General features: G+C 39.4%; 2 protein-coding genes across 2 annotated transcripts; one reads left to right on the forward strand and one right to left on the reverse strand.

Annotated features, from left to right (window-relative positions):
- The first annotated feature begins 1,498 nt into the window (after positions 1-1,498).
- Positions 1,499-13,990, forward strand: tpst1l (tyrosylprotein sulfotransferase 1, like). The gene is made up of 6 exons (XM_008288620.1): positions 1,499-1,748; positions 5,183-5,938; positions 6,699-6,857; positions 6,998-7,251; positions 11,650-11,851; positions 13,359-13,990. The coding sequence occupies exons 2-6, from the start codon at positions 5,531-5,533 to the stop codon at positions 13,392-13,394; spliced, it is 1,059 nt and encodes a 352-aa protein (XP_008286842.1). The 5' UTR covers positions 1,499-1,748; positions 5,183-5,530; the 3' UTR covers positions 13,395-13,990.
- A 449-nt stretch (positions 13,991-14,439) lies between these two features.
- On the reverse strand, positions 14,440-17,437 carry LOC103362308 (pinopsin-like). The gene is made up of 4 exons (XM_008288625.1): positions 17,262-17,437; positions 15,827-15,998; positions 15,473-15,706; positions 14,440-14,649 (listed from the first exon to the last, which is right to left on the reverse strand). The coding sequence occupies exons 1-4, from the start codon at positions 17,435-17,437 to the stop codon at positions 14,440-14,442; spliced, it is 792 nt and encodes a 263-aa protein (XP_008286847.1).
- Positions 17,438-18,768: the final 1,331 nt, after the last annotated feature.

Genomic DNA, 18,768 nt, shown 5'->3' on the forward strand with positions numbered 1-18,768 from the left:
AGACATTTTCACCATAATGTAATGCATAAAAGGCACAAGGGGGTGCAGGAATTTCATCAGAATGCAGGAAATGAAGTGAAGGACTATGGAGTTTCTCTTCTATCTTTAAACAAGAGTGTATGGTCTTTCAATTTGACAACATTATTTAATCATTTTATGTTCTGATTTCGCAATGTTTTAGCTCAAAACCCTGGCCTCTCTTTCAAATAGCTGCTGCTTATTGTAAAATCTGCTCAGTTACTTCTCAAACCTCCTCGTCTGCACTTAGTTATACTGCTGCAAACCAAATGTCCTGTACTTCAGTTTGAGTCAGACTGCTTCTGTGCACTCGCGAAACTTGTGGTCTCAGACTTGTGTTCTCACACTTGGGTCTCTGTAAAACAACCCTGTTAAAAGTCGGCAACCAATGGACTGCTGGGTATTACATTTTATCTGCTTTGACTGCCCGTAAGAAACACTGTAGAAAACTTAACAGGCCTAATTTTTCCCACTTGCGAGGCTGAGCCAGCATGTAAATTATAAAAATGAAAAATAAGTTGTATATATTTAAGATTAAAAAATGCTAAATCATTTTTTGAGCTGTTATTTTACAGATTCTTTCCTGTTTTGTTGACTTAAAAATGATATTCAAGTGAAGTTTTGTTTGTCACAGGCTTATACAGTATGCCCACATCAACAATTTTGATTTTTACAATCTGTAATTTGTTCTTTTACAACGTGGGACCATGAAATCAAACTGCTTTATGGTAGTTAAATCAGCATTTTGAACAGCACAGTATTCCACCATTTTCCCGGTACTCTTGCAGCCAATCTTTAAAGGGTTATTTTTGTGTGTGTGTGCCTTTTTTCGTTTTTTCTTTTTTACAGTGCAGATTTGCACCAAGCAGGGACTATTTAAAGAAGGGCCAGAGTTTTGAGGGAAAGCATTACAAAATCTGAACAATAAATGGAAGAAATAAAGCTCTCAAACTGTCAAATTGAAAGACAAAGATTAAAGATAGGAGAGTAACTCCACAGAGGACCCCCAGACACCCCTGCCTAAATATGCTCAGTGAATTTATTGTATTGATTATTTATGTGCCATTACTTATCCATGAATTCAAGAGGTTATGCGTTTATTTATTGCAATTTGACAGACTCACTCATGTAATCTGGTCACATTTGGTCTTCCACAGAGGCCTACAATCTATCATGAAGATCCTCCTAACCCTGAAAGAGTAACCAAAATGTGTTACTAATGAAAAGATGGGTAAATTAAATGAGGCGGCTTTAACCTCCACTAAATCCCACACTGTGATTAAATTTCCCCGGTGGGCTTTTACTGAGAGCATACCAATCGATGAAGGGAAAGCTATTTTAGCCTCCAGTGGTTTTTGCTGCGGAATCGCCCTTTAACTCGTCCACCAATAGGAAGCGCCCAAGCAGAACGCCGGCGACCAATCAGAGGACGGCTCTCTCTGCCTGGTTGCGCTCGTGTCCTCTGTGTTTTTTTTGTCTCTGTCTCAACGGTAGATGCAGCTTCGACTTCAGGGTGCAAAGTTACGCTGCGAGTCCGCGGACAGACGCTGTGTAATTTAGCCTCTATAAAATTACTCAATATTTTCGTCAACACGGCTGTGACCTCCGCCGCTAAAAGAGAGGGGGAAACACCGACGTGTCTGTGAGGGAGCTGCTCGCTTCGGCGTTTTTGGACCGAAGGTTCATGTGTGGTTTTTTTTCCTCGGATTTCGGCAGTTTCACGGACGCTGGTGAGTGAACACCATTTTTAACAGTTGTGAATTTAACGACCCCGTCAGCGACCCGCACGCAGCTGAATTAGTCGGTCCCTGGCAGGTAGAGGCGGTTGAACGGCGAGGTGACAGGCTGTGTTGGCGGTTATGGTGAGCGGTAGGTGGCCGCTGGTCCGTCACGGTGTGCGTTTGGCTGCTAGCGGGTCATTCACCTGGTGGTTTCCTGCCTCCGGTGCGTTTTCGCAGTAAGAGATGTATCGTCAAGCAGGCCAGATGTTGGTGGCTGCTGGGCCTGCGCTCTGCTACCGTACTGTAATCCTATTTATGCAAACACACACGTACACACGAGTGACAACAGTGAGAGCTTTGACCTGTTTACAATATACCCAGAAATGTGCACGTAGTTTTGTGCAACGCGACGGGGACAAAAAGCAGCACTTTTCCACGATGAGGCAGCTGCAACTCAATGTGGAGCTTTGATGCAATAATCTCACATTGTTAGACACTGAGGGGAAACATTGCAGTAGAAAGGTAGCTCATACAGCTACACATGGCACAAGATAATGCACGAAGGAGGAGCAATAAGGAGAACACACTACAGGTGAGGAGATTTTAACTCGGATATCTCATGAAACTTCCCTAGTCGATGACTTTCAAAGAGACAATGACTGTTTTGCGTTACAAGATCAGTGCTTTCCAAAGCCAAAGATGGCATAAACAGATGTCTTGTTTTGTTCACAACAAAAAGATTAAGTTTCCTGAAACCAGGAAATATTAAAATTTTGGAAGCTGGAATTATGAAACGAAAAAAAAAGTACATATAAGAGTGAATCTATGGCCCAATAGTTGACAACTAATGGACTAATCGCTGCAGATCTCCCATTTTCAATGTTTTCTTTTTAGTCTGAAAGAAGACATGATGATATAAAAGCAAAATATCAAAATTGCAAAAGTGCATGAAAAAAACTGTGTTTTTGCTTGTAGTGTGTCCTTAAGTGTAGAGAATTCCACGAAACAGTTATGTGTCAGCTGGAGTCCAGGGAAAATTAGGGGTTTTGCTCTCACTCTTAGGCTTTCACTTCTGTTGGCGGTTAGTGTCAATGCTCCCTCCAGCTTTATATTCAATTAATTTGGCGTTTTTTGCCACTGAAGGAAGTCCATCATTGCAGCATAGAAAAAATAAAACAATAATGGCTCATGCAGAAATACATGAGTTTCAGCATTCAAGGGTATGGCTCAGAGACCAGGCAGGCACTTGGCTGTAATAAATTAAGGCATTATCTGATTTTAGGGAAAATATCATATGTTTGGTTGTGTTCTGCCTGTCAGACTTCAGCTTTGGCAGAAAGTCAGTGTTTTCTCCAGAGAGGAGTACGGAAGAGGTGACACTGGCTTTGGGTTTCCTGACAACTTTCTTCTCAGATGTCAAAGTGCTGCTTTCTTGCCAGCCACCTCAACTGTCGCCTACAAACAGACTGTGATCATAGGTCATTATTTTCTGCTTGTTATAGACTTGTTTTTTGACATGTCTGTGATGGGTAAACACAGTGGCCTGTTCCAGGTCAATTTCCGGACTTATCAGAGAAGATGTTTAGTGCTAGCCTTTGCAGAAACCACCATTTTTATTCACTTAACTCTAATGGTGTCTACTCTCACAAGCAGATTTTATTTGGCTAGGATTTCAGATATCTGTATGTGAGATTATTGCCTCCACTTCAGAGCAGTGGAGGTGTAATGAGTTTTGTCTGTGGTACTCACAACATTCAAAAAGTAAATTAAAAGAACTTCAACATATGTTTCCAGAGAAACCACAGCATGAAGAGGTTTCATTGAAATTACTTTCCTGAAAAAACAAAAATCCCTCTGAAAACATTTCACAGGTAATTCTGTGGATTTGACTATTTGGTGTGGCTTTGGATTTTCTAAATGTATCATTTTTTCAGTGTAACCCAAACACAGAAATCCCTTTATCTTCATATCCCGCTAAAACCAGAGGTCAGTGAGACTAAGATGAACCAACTAATCTATTAGTTGATGGACAGACACATATTCAGTAACTCTTTTGCAAGAAGTGCTGAATGTCTCATGTTTCTTGCCCCTTGGTTGCAAATATTTGCTTTTTTTACTTTGACTTATGGGAAATGTACTGGAAATGTTTGGGTTATAAACTGTTGGTCAGACAGAATAAGATTTCTTTTAATTGATATAACAATGAAAGTAGTAAAATAAATACTAAAAATGATTCTGTTCACAGCACTCGAGCTAGAATATATGCTTTTTTGTAATTTGGGTGATCCAGCCCTTTTACTCTGTTGAGAAAAAAAAGCAGCAAGGCTTCTCATCTTGCACTGCCCTAATTCTCAGCAAACTACAAGTGGCTTAATCTCTGCATCAAAATACATTAGAATTACATATAAAGCTTGTGGATACAAGTAGACTTAGCATGGCTTAAGGCACCACCTAAGTGCCCCAGTCCAGCCATGATGTCCTCATTTCCAGCAGTTTTTCCTTTTTTCTTTGATCGTCAGGGAGAATTTTCAGGCAGGCTACTCCAGCCCAGCGAGGACAGCCTTCCCCACGTGGCATCCAGATGTTAGGCTCCCTCCACATCCAGTCTGAACAAGAAAGACGCCAAAATACCTTTGAGACAGGGAGGCATATTTCAAATTTGCTCCTGTGAGAAGTAAAGCCTCACTTTCAGTGGTGTAATGGGTCTTTCCAAGTAACTTTAAAACTGCAGTGAAATCAGTATTTAGGAACGTTAGTGAAATCATTGGAGTTGCTGAGGTCAGCGTTTGAATGTTTTTTACAAGCTTTTGTATCTTGATTTGTCTGCTAACAAGAGGAATTAGTCCAGGACATACGCTGCTGAAACTGCTGTGTGCACATTGCAGAAGAGAAATGGGGAAGTTGCAAGATGTCTTACTTGGTCAATAGTAATGTGAGCTCTAACAAATTGCTTTTCATTTCACTGTGGCAGAAACTGTCAGTGAGAATAAAAACATGAGCGAGCTGTAATTAGTGGCTTCAGATACATTGCCTGAGAGAGTGTCTGCGTTGCATGCCGCAGTGAACTTTGATATGGTTTAGCAGTCAGTGGCTCCCCAGAGGAAAAATGCAAAATAGCTGCTTTGAGAACAAAAACTGGATGCATTTCAGCCCCTCTGAAAGTGTGTGCAAGTGTTCTTGGCAAAAGGACGGTCACCATCACACCCTGCTTGCTGATAATAGCTCACTCAGGCAGGGAAACAGCAAATGTAAGGAGTTATTTATTGGGAAATAAAATATGTTAATTTATACTTTTTATTATTCAGAAATTTGTGAAGTCAAGATAGGAACAAATCCTTGTCATACTGACAACCTTTTTTACTATCTTGGACAAATAGAAGCATTGTTTGATAACAAACTGGTTCTCTTGAAGCTTTTGCTGAAGTGTCCTTCTCATGTTTTAGGTGGGAACCATGGATAAGACACGTGACTGGTTGTGGAGTGTGGTGGGCCTGGATCCTGCTCTGCGACAACAGAGATTAGCAGCTGTAGAAGAGTGAGAAGTTGCACCTGAAACTGCACCTGAATATCTTCCCAGACTCCACCTTCCAGTGCTTCATTACACCTCGTTCAGCATTACTTCACAGCTTTGTTTCTTGCACTCATTGTGAGCTGCCTGACTGATTTGTTTAACTGACCTTTGCTAAAAAAAAATTAGAGCGTGGCTACGTTCACATCTGATTCCAGTCTCCTCAGCTGCCCCTAAATATTATTTTATGTCCCACTGACTCCCACACACGCACCCAACAACCATGAGGAGCACGAGATCGAACCTGCTGCTGGGCTGTGTGCTCCTCTGCTCTGCATCTCTGCTCTACCTTGGCATGAGTGGGATAGACTGCCCTCCAAAAAGCCATCGCTACCGGTGGATGGAGCTCAACCTGGGCTCGGGCAATCAGAGCCTATCCCTGACCGAACACTTCCCTGAAGACACGCCAATCATCTTCATCGGGGGCTTTCCCAGGAGTGGTACCACACTAATGCGCGTTATGCTCGATGCCCACAATGCCGTGCGTTGTGGGGAAGAGACCCGCGTGATTCCCCGCCTTTTGGCTATGAGAGCGACCTGGAGCCGCTCGGTTAAGGAGAGAATACGATTGGATGAGGCTGGCGTCACCGACCAGGTGTTGGACTCAGCTGTGCGAGCATTCCTGTTAGAGGTTAGTTGTGCATTCTGGTTTGGAGAGTCTGAAACACACCTCTGTACCTGTAAACATGCTTGAATGTAATACATATACAGTTACATCACAGTGGAATATATATATATATATATATATATATATATATATATATATATATGTTCAAATTTACCATGAAACAAGCAACAATTTAGTGATGGAGAAAGCAAATATTTGTACTTTTTCAAGGAAAATTACTTGTATAATGGACCCCTTTTCTGTGAATGACATCAATGCCTATCATGTAATATTTGACTTTACACTGCATGCAGCCTAATTTTTGCTTAGATGTGTGTAAGCTTTCGAAAAAATGAAATGGTCTTTTAACACAAAATTTAAGTAGGATACAATTTTGCAAAATTGCCTGTGGAAAACACACAGATCTCACACATACTGTAGGTTTCATTTTGAATTAATCGTGTGACACTGTTGGAATTTGGTGTTTTTAGATTTAAAAATCCATATCAGTCTGATGTTTTTCGGTTGAATAAGAAGCTACAGCTGTAAGATGCTTAGGTTTGCTTAGTATAAAAACTACATATAACAAACCGAACTCTGGCCAAAGGTAACACAGTTTACATACCAGCACTTAAAAAGTGTGCTGATTAAAAATGGGTAAAAATTGCACATGAGAACCAGTGCTCAGCTGATTGATGCTTATATTTGCATTAACAAGGAATAGTGTGTATGTAACAGCAAGGAAATTTTGTTTTGAAATTGTCATGATCTTTGCGTGTTCCAGGTGATTGTCGGCCACGGAGAGCCTGCACCTCGCCTTTGCAACAAGGACCCGTTTGCATTGAAGTCTCTGTCTTATTTGTCACGCCTCTTCCCTAAAGCCAAATTTGTGCTCATGCTACGAGATGGACGAGCAACCGTCCACTCCATGATATCACGCAAGGTAAGCTTGTTTTTTTGTCCTCAACAGGGTTGCAAGCACAGAAACCTCTTCACATTCTTCTGTTTCCAGACAGCTTTGTGACAAGTTTGTGCCTGTGCCACATTGTGACCAAGTACATGCCTCTCTGCCTCCTTTCACAGGTGACCATTTCTGGCTTTGACCTGACCAGCTACAGGGACTGTCTGACCAAGTGGAGCAGTGCCGTGGAGACCATGTTCAGCCAGTGCCAGGCAGCTGGGGAAGGCAGATGTCTGCCCGTCCGCTACGAGCAGCTCGTTCTCCACCCAGAGGAGGAAATGAGGAAGTTGCTTCACTTCCTAGAGCTGCAATGGGACTCGTCAGTGTTGCACCATGAAGAACTGATTGGAAAGGCTGGTGGCGTGTCTCTATCCAAGTGAGTGTTTAAAGTGTTTTTACCAAGTGTACGTCTTAGCTATAGTGAGCTAACTTTAGTTTTATGTAGAGAGGTTTATATAAATACACTACAGGGCTTATAAGTTTTAAAATATATTTCAAAAAACGAAAGCCAGTTTGCTTTTATTGCACTGGTGGCGGCAAAAATTTTCAAGGCTGAAATCACCAAATAGTTGGTCTGAAGAGTCACACTGGAAGGTGTCCGGAAAAGCTGGTGTCATAGAGAGAGTGGAGAAACAATATTGTTTAAAAACTCAGAAAAAATAAATAGTTTAGCAGGATTAATGCTGCATTTTCAGGTAGTGTCGCCATGGTAATATTGACAGTATTGCATTGGGTTGTACACATAAAATAAGACAAAGACTCTTTCACTCTACTACAGCTTTCCAATAATGCCCTGTAAGAAATGTGAATGTCAACAATTGTTGGAAATTTGCAGAGAATGATCAACACAGACACCCTCTATCCACTGTCAGGAAAGTGTGGGAAGAGGGAGATTCCAGTGATATCCGACGTGCAGTTTGGACACAGCATTAATCCTGCTTAACCAGCCTGTAAAATCTGGTTAATCTTTTCGCATAAAGAAAAGTTGCTCCAGTAGGTTTTCAGAATATGCAGTTGACTCACAGTTGGCAGCGTATCCCCAGCATGTGTGATGTGTTTGCCCTACTGTTCTGGTTTTAAGCCTGCTTTTACATGACCTTAATCACATTTTTCATTTTTGTTTGCTTGTTTTTTTTAAATTCATCCACCAGCCTCATTATAAAACACCAAAGATAAATCATTCTAAGTAGCAGACATTCCCTCCTAACTGTCCCCTCTGACGATCCAGCATGTTTCTAAGTTCAGTCATGGTTATTAGGGGCTCAATCCATGTATATGTTGCATGTACTTGATGATAGAGAATTATGCAGATCTTAATCTGTGTGTTTACTCATCCTGTGAATTTCCACCCGCTAGCTTTGAGGACCGACTGTATTTCAGGATTAAAGGTGTTATGTTTTTTTCATGCCACTAAAAGGCAGCTGTGTCTCAGAGCTCACGCCTCCTCTATCAGTCAGCTAAGCGCATCATGAGCCGTTCTTCAGAATAACCAGGGCTTTGCTTTTACCTGTCTGTCTTTTAATGACTAAAATTTAAATAACATATATATTTAAATAAACGCTCATGTAACATATATAAGTTCTCACCATCGTTTCTGTGGTTGGAGTTGTATTCATTTTTTATTATCTCCATGCCATCTGTTGTGTGAGAGTAGTGTATGTGGCTGATACAGTGAGGTGACAGGTAATTTAAAACTGGTATTGATCGAGCGAAAACAAATTCTATTTTTACTTGCCCTATCTACTGGTGGGGTCACAGCATGGAGAGACACACAGAGATCATCACTTGACTTGTACACCCTGTGATTGTAAATAGTGCAGACTAGGCTTTTTTATAGTGATTTGTTCCCCTCAACAGTTTTTAAAGTTGACAGTGCACACACAGCAAACATAAAAATGTATGGGGAATAAAGTGCAATGTGCAGAAGAGTTTTGTGGGGTGTTGACTATTAAGAACAACAGCCATGTCCTGACAGTTTAAACTAAATACTCAAAACACAATACATTATGTGACTAATGCCTTGCTTTCTTGTAAATGTCTAACTATCAGTTGTGTTCATTACTGATTAATCTGAGACTTTTTTTTCTTCATTACTCAAAAACATAATTTGGTCGATAATGGCTGCGTTTGAAACTGTACAAAGTATGTACAGTTTCATGCAGTATACATACAACAGGGACATACGACTTCTTCATAAAACTGAGCCTGAAACTTTAATGCAATAGTCTGTAGCGTGAACAGAGCAGCTATCTGTTTGAACCCTCAATCTTGTTTGTTCTCACATGAGACACTGTGATATATGTAATGTAACTGCGCAGATGATTGTGGGTCAGAATGGCCAGAAAAGCATGCTGGTTTGTGTACTCCAAAAGCTGGCTAGGTGTAGTCGGACTTCCTGGTATTTTTGGTATACAGCATTTGACACGCTCTGTATATAGAGCACTTTTCAAGGCAGCAAAATTAAACAGAGTCATAACCCTAAAATCATCTGAATTTAAAAGACAGACAAAGCACAACATGGTGTGTAAAGCCAACGCAGTGTAAACTAATAGTATGGAAAGAAATAAAAGACTGTTCAAGGAAAATCACAACTCAAATAAAATTAGGAAGAAGTGTTTTTAATAAGAAACTTAAAAGTGATCACTGACTCAGCCGGATTTCCTCGAGTAATTCGTGGGTGGAGAGCTGTACGAATCAACTACAGTCTGTCACAGAACAACCAAAACCCAAAGATAATCAGTTTACCATTCTGCTGCAACTAATGAGCAAAACGTTCCAGATTTTTTAATTTGCATCTTTGATAAAGAAATGGATTAGGTAGTTGTACGATTATCCGAAGTGTTGCAGGTTACATTTTTTAAATTGTTTCGGCTCTCAACTGTAGAGGATTTCTTGTGATGGCTGACTGTGGTGCGACATGGTGAAAAGAAAGCTCTTTGAATCCTGGGAATCACAGTAGTGAGTGAAGTAAAAATATTTTATTTTATCCACTAAGATAACAATCTAAGTTGTGTTTCAAAGCCTTCTCGTCATTTTATTGGAAACCGCCTGTTCCTAAATTATATTTAAATGTATTTATTTAAGCTCTTTGATTCCCTGCGATAGACTGGCGACCTGTCCAGGGTGTCTCCTGCCTTCACCTTAAGTCAGCTGGGATAGACTCCAGCCCCCTGCGACCCTAGTGAGGATTAAGTGGTGTATAGACAATGCATGGATGGAAGCTCTTTGATTAAAGACATCTCAGCACAGGACACAAAAACCCAATATGTGTAGTATTTATGTATTATGTATTTATCCTTGTGTGTTACATTGTTTTACTAAATCTAAATGCAGCACAGGTTTTGTTGTGACGCAGATTTAAACTCGACACTAGTCATGTACTTGAGCACACTGAGCCACCAAGACGCCAGACTTTTCATCTGAAGCAGCCAAAACTTTCAAGGTCAAGTAGAGCTTACAGACTTCCCACGGTAGATTTTTTTTAATTTGTGTTGCTGCACTTGTTTGTCGTGATTCAAGTAGAGCATCTCTGTGCAGGGCAGAATCTCAGGGGATTTTGTGGGAATCTGGCCGCTGCATGCTGCTAAACCCAAACCTGGCGTATATTTGAAAGAATTAGGCCACATTCTGGGAGAATTAGCACCCTTATTTTGATTAGTTATGCAACGGTTGGCGCAATATTAGTCACCCAAATGTTTTATAACCTGTTCAGAATTGTACGTTGTCAAATGTGGCATGTTATGGTTCTGATAAGTGTGCACACACTTTTTATTTAATCAAGGTGATTTATATGGAAGGCTGAAAATACTTGAATTCAATGTTGCATAATAACTGTGTACGTCAATGGTATCTTTGAAAACCAAGCTCAAGATCTACTCTTATTGGTTAGGCTTCCCTGATTTGATTTTGTTTAAGAGGTCTTACTATTTTATTTGTCTAGCTTATGACTGTATGTCACTCTTTTCACTTTTGTTATATTCTTAATTTTATTTATTTTTTGTTTGCTTTTGTTGCTCTTAATCGGTTCTCCCTCTTGATCAGTCCAAGCTGTTTGTCCATTTCATGTTTCATTTTCCAATCACTCATGAACGCAATCCCAAGATATTTAAACTCCTTCTCTTGGGGCAGCGATCATTCCCAACCAGAAGGTTCAATAGACTCCATGGCCTCAGACTTGGAGATACTGACTTTAATTCTGCCCACTTCACACTTGGCTATAAACCGCCCCAGTGCATGCTCAAGGTCACGGCTTGATGAAGCAAACAGAACAACGTCATACAGCAGAGATGCAACTCTGAGGTCCCCAAACAGGACACTGTCCTCACCCGGCTGTGCCTTGAATGTGTCCATCAATATTACAAACAGGATCAAGGACACGGGGCAACCGTGGTGGAGTACAACACGCACCAGAAACGTGTTGACTTTATGCCAAGAATACAAACACAGCCCTCACTGGTTGTACAAGGACCAGGTGGCTGGTAGCAACAGCCCCAATACCCCCATACTACCTGTATGCCATATCATATCTTTATTGTGCTACTTTGTATGATTCACAAATTGTCTGCAAAAGTTTATGACAGTATATTCATACAGAAATACTTGTGTCTTAGTAGACCTTCCAAATCTGCCATGGATTTGTCTCGATTCAGTGGCCAATTTTTCGTTAATTAAATGTTGGCTGTGGGACTTTTTTCTGTTCTACATGAAAGTTGCAGCGCTACGGTTACACACACACAAACAAACATAAATTGAGCTTGTGTTTGTTATTACGCAGGGTTGAACGTTCGACGGACCAGGTGATGAAGCCAGTGAACACAGAGGCCCTCTCCAAGTGGGTGGGGCACATTCCCTCTGATGTGATCAGCGACATGGCTGAAATCGCACCGATGCTGGCTCGCCTGGGCTACGACCCCCACGCCAACCCCCCCGACTACACAAAACCAGACCCCATGGTGTCTCCATTCAACTATTCACAGGTGAGCTTACGAAACTAAGAATCACAGCTTGTTGTTTATGTCAGTGTATGACTGATTAGCTGTTTAATTTTCAAATTGCTTGATTTTCCCAGTTGAAAGTCCAAACCCTGATGTGTTAAATATAAATGGAAAAAAAGCAGCAAAACTTCACATTTAGTTTGAATTCTTTGTCAAAGAGTTTATTGATTAAACGATTATTTGTTTCACACAAATAGAAAACTTATTTTGACATTTGCGAGTGGATACTGTTTACTTGAGTTTACAATGAAGGATCTTTTTTTGTAGTCATATTTTTTTTAGATATCGTTGACAGCTATGAAAATGATTCTGCAGTAACATTTGAGAGAAAGTGCAAATGAACAGCTGATTACCTGTAACAGTCCCTCTAAGTAAAGCTGATGTTGTTGAAATGCAACATCGGGCAGATGTATTGTACACAGGATTTATTCTGGCTCAGAATACTCTCTGTGAGGTGACTGAACAACACTAAGTATGGTCAGTTCATGTACAGTAAAAACAATGAATCTGTGTAATCTGACCATTAGCATAAATGTCATCTATGCATCCGTAAATCAAACACGACTAACAAAAACTGACTTAAAAAATAATTACTCCTTAAAATTCTCAATTAGGCGCTGATGTTTTTCTGTACCTAAAATGTCTTGTGGGGGGCACCAAAAATTCCTCTAAGCAGGAAAAGCCTGGTGCATGATCAGGCTGTACCCTGCTTTATTTATGTTCTACAAGCTAATAAGTAAATGTGTTTACAGTGTTTAATTTGGCCTACTGTACAGCATCAAGCAAAAATGGGCCCGGTGCCTTCTCGTACAGCTGGTGTTGCAATCAGAAAACGTCTGTTTTTCCATGTTTTATGACTGAGTCTGGGATTACTGTCCTGTTTATGTTCTGTCACTGTAAAGCAGCACTGTTGCAGTTAAAACTGCTTTGTTAAATAACTGTTCCTGAAACTTGCTTTGACTTCCTAAATGCTGTTTTGACACTCAATTTCCACTGACATAAAAAAACATGCAGCCAGTGTCGACCATGTCAACACAGGATGTGCAGTTATAATAGACTATATAAAGAGGGACGTCATAGCAGCTCCCCAAAATATCTTGTAAATGGGGACTCGCATCTTATGTTGGTAACATCATGTTGAGCCAGAGTGCTCCTTTTATACAATATGGTGTGGCATTGCTGTTCTGTATACATGGCCTTTGCTTGTTAAAGGTACAAACCAGCTACATGTTTAGACTCTGTGGCCCTTTAAGGAACAGCTTCCAGCTTTAATCAATCAAAAGAACAGTATTTCTCACTGAGCCTTCATCACATCCAGCTGTGCATTGTACAGTTGTCAAGATAAATCAAAGCCATTGTTCAGTTGCCAGTTGGACGATGGGGCTCTGACTTGTGATTTCAAACATAACTCTTCTAGATTTCCTCTTTTAGGGTTAGTCATTTCTCCTGTCATCAGTAACACTACCCTTTTTTTTTCTTCCCCCCTCAGAGTTCGAAAGCAGCAGAAACTCCTCACCCCAGTTAAACTTGGCCGTGCAGATCCTCGATATGGATGCACCTTAAACACGGACTTCGGGTTCAGCAGTACTTGCACCTCACGGGGAATTTTTTTAGTGTTACATGTGTATTTTTGAATTGTTCGTAAGACTTGTGTGCGGTGTTCATGTCTGTACACTGGTGGGGTGTTTAAAAAAAACAAAAAAAAAAACAAGGACTCATCAAGTGGTTTGGGGTTTAAATCTCAGCTCTTGCGTGAGGAGTGGACTGCCTGCTCAGGGAAGTTCACAGCTTCTCACGCTCCATTTCCTCAACGGTGGACCGACCGTGATACACTGCATTTTGACACATCTCTCACCTCCTACCTGAAAGTATTTCAACATGTCTGTAAGCTGGTATGACTTCACCACAATGTGAATGTGTCTTCAGACAAAATCCTTCACTTACTGAGAGTTCAGTCAGTGTTCATGAAGCATAATGACTGTATATTTTTGAAGACGTATGTTTATTTTCTTAATAAATTATTTTGGTGTTGACCATTCATTCAGGAATTTGGAAGCTGAAAGGATTTCTAATTGTTGTATATTGTTGAACGTTAATAAATAGAGCCTAAATGTCACCTTACAATGTAGTGTACATGTTTTCTTCATTCAGTTATTTACTCCACAGCGCCCTCCATTGGTGTCAAGTCAACACAACATAACACAACAGTCAGCACACTGGCAGAGCAGGTCAGTCTTCATAGTTTAGAAATAAGAACATCCAGAGTTAAATGAAGACACACCTGGTTTGTTTGTCTTTAATGTAACTGACAAACTCAGACACAATGAGCTGCTGCCTGATTAAAAAAAAACAAAAAAAAAAGATACAAAATAGATTATAGTTCACAGCATAAACAAAAACGACTTAGTATTAGATCACAGAATGAGCTACAAATGATGCAGAGCAATGTGGGTCTCCAGATTTATCAATTAAATGGGTCAAACAAGGAGAATTCATACGACACATGTTTTACTTTTGTGTTTCAAAATATCTCAAGTGTACTGAGTCTCTTTTCAGATGCCTGGTATCCTCTATGTTTCATATTGAGCCACCAGTACTGAAGTGGGCTGCTGTACCTGCAGGTCTCTGGATGTGAGCATGGCAAGTGCCGTGTTTTGTTCTTCTGTTGGCAGGTTGGTATCGTGAGGCCACGCTGCCCTGCTGCTGGGTTGCATCGGGTGAACCGGGGAGGGTGGAGCCTCTGAGCTGCACCTCAGCATGTAGAGAAAACACCTGGAGAACTGAGAGAGACACACAAACAGCGGTGAAAACGGAAAATTCAATTTGACAACAGATTGACCCATCTGGAACATGGTGCTCAATGTTAAAAACAACACAAAAAACTAATAAAACTGAAAATCTAGAAGCCAGGATGACTGAAAAAAATATGTTAAACTGTGGAACAATCAAAAACTGTAAAAATGGTAATAGTAATTATCTGTAAAAATAATGTTTTAGCTGATTTAAACATGCAAAACTATCATTTTACCATTGCACATTGTGAAAGACTGCATTACTATTTTTAAAAACAGACTTTCGATGCAGTTTTGACCTGTTTTTTGTTGTTGTTGTTATCTGTAATTTAACAAAGCTGCAAATCTGCAAAATAGCAATTTAAAATGTTAGCCTTTTTTCAGTCCATAATATACATACAGTTTCTCTTAAAAATCTGCAAATATCTGTAAATTAATTATATTTTTGCTGATTACAGTGAAATATAATTTAATTTTACAACCTAATATTGTAAGAGAACAAATGACCTTTTATAAAAATACTGATTTTTAATGGTTAGAATGTTACTATATCCTTGTTTTGTGATTTTACTAGTTATCTATAGTTTAACAAACGTGGAAAATCTGAAAAAAAAATGTTTAAAAAAAAGACAGTTAAATTGATAAATATTGTTTAAAAAAAAAAGTTTACATTTTACCAGAGTTCATCTGAAAGGTCTGAGGATGAAATACACTGTATAGTGGGGGTCAGAAGGGAATAATGCATTTTCGCTTCATAACAACCAGGGCGTTAATCAGGCCATGCTGATGATTTCACAGGAACTGTTCTTACCTGAGTGTTGAGCAGCACATAAATGACCGGGTTCAGGACTGTGCTGGTCTTCGCCAGCAGGGAGGGGATTAAACTGGCAGCAGGCAGCACCACGCCTGGCCGCCCAAAGGAAGCCAGCATCGCCACAACACCGTATGGCATCCAGCACAACAGGTAGCCAGTCACCATGGCGACCACCATCAGAAGGACGCGGCCTTCCCTCCACTCAGCTGAAGACCTGTTGATCCTGGCAACCTGGAGACACACAGAAGAGCTTTCAAAAGTCCTTTGGTGGACACACAGAAACCCAGTAGAAGGTTCTTCAGAGCAGAGCGAGACGTTAAACGGAGGTCAAAGGTCAAGCTGTGAGCTCACCTGCCTCACCACCACTCGCACAGCCAGCAGGATCCTCCAGTAGCAGAAGAACATGAGCAGCAGCGGCAGGAGGAGGCAGAAGACAAACAAACAGCCGACGTAGGAGCGAGATGCAGCCGTGCGTTGGTGCCACTGGACCGAGCAGGTGGTGCCAGGACCCTCCGGCCCGTAGCTGCTCCACAACACAGGACGTACGGTATGCTGTGATCTCACGTCCCCAATATTATGAAGTTCTAGCTCTGTTTTCTGATCTATCAGAAATCTCAAAAAGATTTTCTTTCATTTGCTCTGGGTATGTGTTAACAAAAAAAATCTGTAGAAGCAGCTGTAAAAAAAATCTCACAAGTAATGTTATGCATACTTAAAGTAGAAGTAAGTAATCAGAGATGAGGATATTGCCATATTGTTCATGATTTAAAACATTTTTAGATTTTACTCTGATGTTTTATTGAGAACAGCCTATATTGTTGATTCTTTTAATGGTAAATCTCCAAATATCTCCATTTGCAATCAACATTTAACGTTAAATACTAATCTGTTTCTAACATTTCTATAAGGCTCATAAATGAGGCTGAAACAATAGGCAAAGCATAGTTATTTATGTAGCGCTTTCATACCCAACGGTAAGCCAATGTCCTTCACAGAGTACACAGGCAACATCACAAGGAACAAATAAAAAATGGTTTGAAAAAATTATTTTTAAAAATTGAATTTGATATTATTACCATTGACTGTGTGATTAGTAAATTCAATTTAATATCTTAAGTTTATTGAACTTGTTTTCTTAAGTTCATTTAATTTAACTGAGATAGTTTTACACTTTCATAATTTATAAAATTAATCAACTAATTAATTCACTATTCAACTGAAGTGCACTTAACTCACATTTTAAAAGCAGCAGGGAAACTTATATTTCTAAGCTGAATTACCATCAGTGATTTATAGTAAACAACTCTAAAACACGCTTCAGTGCTGCAGCATCTACTCTTAACTAACTTTAATTAAACTCCTCTGGAGCTCTCCTCAACCTTACGTCATGAGAAATTTGATAAATAGCTTTTTAAAAATTAAGTTTCTGAGTAAAAATTTGCGATTTTCACTTTCACCTGATTAATATAAATTGCAGCATGTTATTTTGTCCTGTTTTTTTTTTGTCATTGATATATTATAATTTAGTCCTTTGAAAGCAAGTGATTTCTCTTTTTTATATATGCTTTTCTTAAAACAACTTTAACTAAAGTTTTTGCTTTTACAGTGTGTTAAAAAGGTTCATATGGGTAATTATTATGGTGATTTGTAGTTAATTCTTCTGTATATCACAGATTTTCCTCCTAGTTTTCAGATAATCCAGGTTTACTGAGTGAACAGATGAATCGGTGAACGGGTGAACAATCTAATGAGTGGACTGATAGATTGTTGCTGCAGCAGTACAGACCTGCTCCAGCCCAGCAGCGGCGGCAGAGTCCAGGCCAGCGAGTAGAACCAGGAGGCTGCTATGGCAATCCTGGCCCTTCGGTACTGAGAGGAGTCTGAGTGGATGCTGCAGCAGACTGAAGAGTAGCGCTCGAAGGACAGCAGAGAGAGAGACACCAGAGATACAATACCTGACATCCAGTACAAAGTAAAGTACAGCAGTCAGTGAGAGCAAGTCATGAAACATGTTGACACAATATTAGTTAATTTCCATAACCATAAAACCAGAAATGCTCAGGATGAAATACAGTATAATACTGTACTAGTCAAAGGAAGTCAAGAAAATATTACCATTAACTTTTTAAAAAAAGATATTGATTTCAAAATCTTTGTGCTCAACAGTATAGATAAGTTCCACCTCAACCAACTGTAGCATTAATACCGCTAACAACTTCATTTGTTTACTTATGTCAATTTCCATCAGCTGTTAATGTGCAGCAAAAGTATTTACCTCAGAGTCACATAGAAAAAATTAGGCCTACTACAATAACTGATTGTGAATATATGTGTATATATATGAAGTCATCACACATACATAAAAACATACTTTTGAGTGCATTTGTACCTTATTTTTAAAACCTGATTTTTACCAGTAATTCAGATTTAACTTAATTTAAATATTCAAATAGCTTCCTGCCCATGTTGCACCATCACAAAATCAAAAAGATACGACACTGCTCAGATTTATACTCTAAACACTTCAGTTAACAAATAGACTGACATGTGAACAAACAATTATTAATGGTAATTTTTTTTTAGAGAATATTAACCTACATCTGCTTGAAGATTCACAATGCCAGTGATGGAATACCATCAGGGGAATGTAGCAAAGTACATTTACTACACATTTCAGGTTCTTGTATGTCACTCAAGTATTTTCTTTGTGGCATTTTCTAAATCCACTGCATTTATTTGATAGCTTAAGGTAGTTACTCTGGAAAAAAGCATTTTTAAAAAATACATAGAAAAAAACCCCAAAAACAAAACACATCAGAGCGAATAAAATGCAAATGTTTTATCAATGATGCTACCTGGCATATTTAGATTTAATTAATAAAATCACTTATTAATTAGCAGAAATGAAACTAATAGATTGATGAGATTAATCCATAATAGAAAAAATTATATTTAAATTTCAGCAATTTTCAAGCTAGACTACTGTTTACCAGCTAAATTCTGCTTCTGCATTAATGAATCAGTAATAACAATCTAACATTTTAAGATTTAACAGTATAATGCCTATATACCACATTTTGCTTTGCTTGCCTTACCTTCTAAATCCACCAAGTCCACTACTCCATCACTGTATATTAATTTAAGTTGGTCATTGTATTATGTTTATTATTGAGCTATTTTTAGATTACTCTAATTACCTGAATGTAGAAAAGGGTCTGACTGTAGTTTCATTTTTAGGGTCCGAGCACACCAGTGCAAGGACCCTATTGAAACCCTTGTGATTATTATTATTA

Source organism: Stegastes partitus, unplaced genomic scaffold (genome assembly GCF_000690725.1).
Source record: "Stegastes partitus isolate 25-593 unplaced genomic scaffold, Stegastes_partitus-1.0.2 Scaffold567, whole genome shotgun sequence".
Taxonomy (NCBI): Eukaryota; Metazoa; Chordata; class Actinopteri; family Pomacentridae; genus Stegastes; species Stegastes partitus.